Source organism: Propithecus coquereli, unplaced genomic scaffold (assembly GCF_000956105.1).
Source record: "Propithecus coquereli isolate 6110/MARCELLA unplaced genomic scaffold, Pcoq_1.0 Scaffold516, whole genome shotgun sequence".
In the NCBI taxonomy this organism is placed as follows: domain Eukaryota; kingdom Metazoa; phylum Chordata; class Mammalia; order Primates; family Indriidae; genus Propithecus; species Propithecus coquereli.
The window spans coordinates 136465-140091 of NW_012151019.1; the positions used below are offsets into that span (position 1 = coordinate 136465).

Genomic DNA, 3627 nt, shown 5'->3' on the forward strand with positions numbered 1-3627 from the left:
AGGCTGGTTTCGAACTCCTGAGCTCAAACAATCCGCCCACCTCAGCCTCCCAGAGTGCTAGGATTACAGGCGTGAGCCACCGTGCCCGGCCTAAAATGAATTTTTTCATAACTTCTTCTATTTCACCTGTGTAGATGCAGTCCATAAATATTGTTTCACAAAAAAAAAAATTGTTTTAATATTCTGGAAGCAACAATTGTCTCTTATTTCTTCTTTTATATGTTTCTGTTATCTCTGGTCATAGCCCCTTTAAAGAAATTTTACCATGAACATCTGTTTTCAAAATACATTATTAGACATCTAATGGTTCAAACTTTTAAAGACTGTTGATTTTCTAGGGCACATCCTGACACTCCATCCCTACTCACCCCCATCCCTCCCAGCCTCTGCCTCCCCGACTGTCTCCTATAAAGATTGTTACTCAACACCAACCTTGAATTTCAGAATTAAAGAACAAAGAACTACCAACCTGTATTATCTTACCTTTGCTAGGTTTGTCTTCTGTTGTATTTGCTAGTAAGGGAGCAGTGAGAACATGCATACAGTGCTTGTAGAAGAAACCCAGAAATTCAGTCTTTTCTGTTTTCTAAGGAATCAAAAATACCTCCATGAACTTTAACTGCACTGGTTTCTACCAGCAATAAACAATATGCTAGCTATAAAAAAGAGGAAAAACGCCCATGGCTTACATTGGCAGTGGCTAACATGTTCTCTGGGTCAACTAAAGTTCGAAGCAGTCCCATAAGTTGGACTGCTCCTCCAAGTTCAGGATCTGTATCACAAATCATATGTTCTATAATGAGGTTGATGAGCAAAATATCCTGGTGAGAAAAATACACATAGTAAGGACCACTTATTATGAGAAAGAATGGAAAAAGCACAAACTAAGACATATACTACAGCATTACACATGGCTCTAGCTGTCTTGTTAACTGCAAACAAAATGAAGTGATTAACTCACTTCTTTAATAGGTCATATGCAGTATTTCTTTTCCTAAAGTGTGGTACAGGGACATTATACTAAATAGTACTGAAAAGATGACAAATTTCTATTATCTTTAAATTCCTGTGATTAAAGAAAAAAACAAAGTTTCAGTGTGGTGCTAACAGTCTTTCAACATCTCTAATAACGTAATCTACCTTCTGAAGAAAGCTAATGGGCTTTAGGTTCGTAGCTTTAACAATAAAAATATTCAGTTGTAATTTATAACATTGCTCTACTTTTGCTGCATTTATTTTTACAGATTCATTCTATTTATGGCAAATGAACTCTGTTCTCCATTTGTGGCAGTGATTTACAGTTTCCTCTCAATAAATTCAGGAAAAAGTCAGTACCTGAATGTCTGAAATTGGGAAAAATAAGACTACTGTATTTAGAGAGTACACAGAACAACAAATGGACTAAATAGATTCCAGATGTCAAAGAAAACAGACTGTTGTTTTCCTGAGGCCCTATTATGACTGGTGTTCCTGGCCCAAGGAATAAATAAAAATTTAGAGGGATTCAGTGAGAAATTCCCTGCTCTTGCCTATATATTACGTCATTAAATATGAAATGTCCGATTTCGAATCAAAAGTTTAATTATATCTCAAACAAGTGGTACAATTAGTCAAAGTATGCGCCTAAACTATGAACACAGTTTTGCCATCTTAACGTAGCTTGTTTATGCCAGCAGCAAAGAAGCCTGAAGAGTGGCAATGAAATTGCAAAAGGCATTTTCCACAGCTTATTGAGAATTAAATGTTTTTCCTTCCAAGAAGTGGTCCAAAGTGGTAGTCAGTTGGTGCACGGTCTGGTGAATATGGTGGATGACAGACTATTTCCACATCTAGCTTCTGGAGTTTGAGTGGCATTATGTGTGCGACATGTGGTCAAGGGCTCTCTCTCTATTGACCAATCTCAGCTCCTTAATCACAAGCATCTTCATCATTTCATCCAACTGGATGCAGTAGACATCCACTGTCCTCAACTGACCAGGTTTCATGAAGCTGTAGGGGATAATCCCAGTGCTGGACCATCAAACAGACACCATTAGCTTTTTTTGATGAATGTTCGGTTTTGGACTGTGTTTCGGCACTTCATCTTTATCCAACCACTGTGCCGAACACTTGAGATTGTCAAAAAGAATCCATTTTTCATCACACATAGCACAACGGTGTAAAAATGGTTCGCCTGTTTGTCATGACAGCAAAGAAAGGCAAGCTTCGAGACAATTTCTCTTCTGATGTTCATTTAATTCATGCGGAACCCATCTATCCAGCTTCTTTACCTTGCCCATTTGTTTCACATGGTCCAATATTGTTGCAATAGTATCGTCAAATCTAGCTGCTAATTCACACATAGGTTGAGGAGGATTCAATTCCACTACAGCTTTCAGCTCATCATTACCCACCTTGGTCTCAGGTCACCCAAGTGGCTCATTTTCAAGATTAAAATCACTAGAATGGAACTTCTCAAACCATCGACGTACTGTGCGTTTATTGGCCACATATTTCCCAAACACTTTGTTGATATTTTGAGCTGTCTGTGCAGCACTGGTTTCACAACAGAACTAATATTTGATAACACAAATTTTTGACTTATCCATGGTTTCACAAAAATTGCTCTAAAAAAAATTTGAAAGATAATCACAAACCAAAGCATGCGTTTGAAAGAATGAGGATGTACCTTCACGATAAAAATAAGTGTCAAAGTGAAATGTCAGTTGTATCAACTGTCAAAAACGCCGGACATTTCATACTTAATAACCTAACATATGCAATGGTACAATGGACATGGACAGAGAAAATGCAGACGGTGTATAGAGATGATCCAGAGTGGGAATCAAGAGCCCTACTGCATGTGAATAAAGTATTTTAAGCTACATCAATGTATGTTTGACTAGTGGGTTGTCAAAGCCAACAAGAGTAGCCTTTATTATCAATAATACAGATATTTTTGTTTTCAAGACAGGGTGATTTTATTAAAGAAAGACATGACATAACATACAACAGTTCGAACTGGTACTTTTCTGCACCTACTCTGGCACTATAATTTAAAAAGAAAAACTTAAATATTCTACTTCATTTTGACACCAGAACACATTAATTAGGATCTTTTCAAAATGTAACAAAGTCTATTTTCTCATTTTGTAAAAATACCATAGGCTAGAATTCCACATAGATTTTTTTCTAAGGGGATATCTTCTGTCTCCTTCTCCCTTAAGGAGCTGAGGGCAAAATATCTTAGTCTATTCTTAAGTAAAAAGTTACTTCCAAAATTTCATAGGGGAAGCATGAAAAATCAGAATCATTCAATTATCTGAAGATAAAGCAGAAGAGCACACACATTTAGGGCTCCCACATATGACCTGGAAGTGCCCTTCACATTTACCAGCATATAATTTCTCAATTATTTTAGAACTGATAAATCTATTATAATTTCTCATAGACGCTAGTGTGTGAGAGTGTATGTGTGAACAAGACAACAGTCTGTTCTTCATGGTCAGGGAGTAAAGAAATAGCACCCTAAACATTTTTCAAGGGACTATGTTTCATTTCTTAATTTTTGATGATTTTGAGAATGTACTCCTAGTAAAGTCAATGCTTTCCTAGGGAAATTACTCATAATTGCATAGACAGAAGAAC

General features: G+C 36.7%; 1 protein-coding gene across 1 annotated transcript in view; it reads right to left on the reverse strand.

Moving 5' to 3' along the window:
* The window catches only part of SMEK1 (SMEK homolog 1, suppressor of mek1 (Dictyostelium)), a 48988-nt gene that overhangs the window by 10467 nt on the left and 34894 nt on the right, over positions 1-3627 (reverse strand). Inside the window, exons 6-8 of the mRNA XM_012656727.1 lie at positions 690-821; positions 484-586; positions 400-402 (exon numbers count right to left, since the gene is read on the reverse strand). Coding sequence (XP_012512181.1) covers positions 400-402; positions 484-586; positions 690-821 — 238 coding nt within the window. The remainder of the gene's footprint in view (positions 1-399; positions 403-483; positions 587-689; positions 822-3627) is intronic.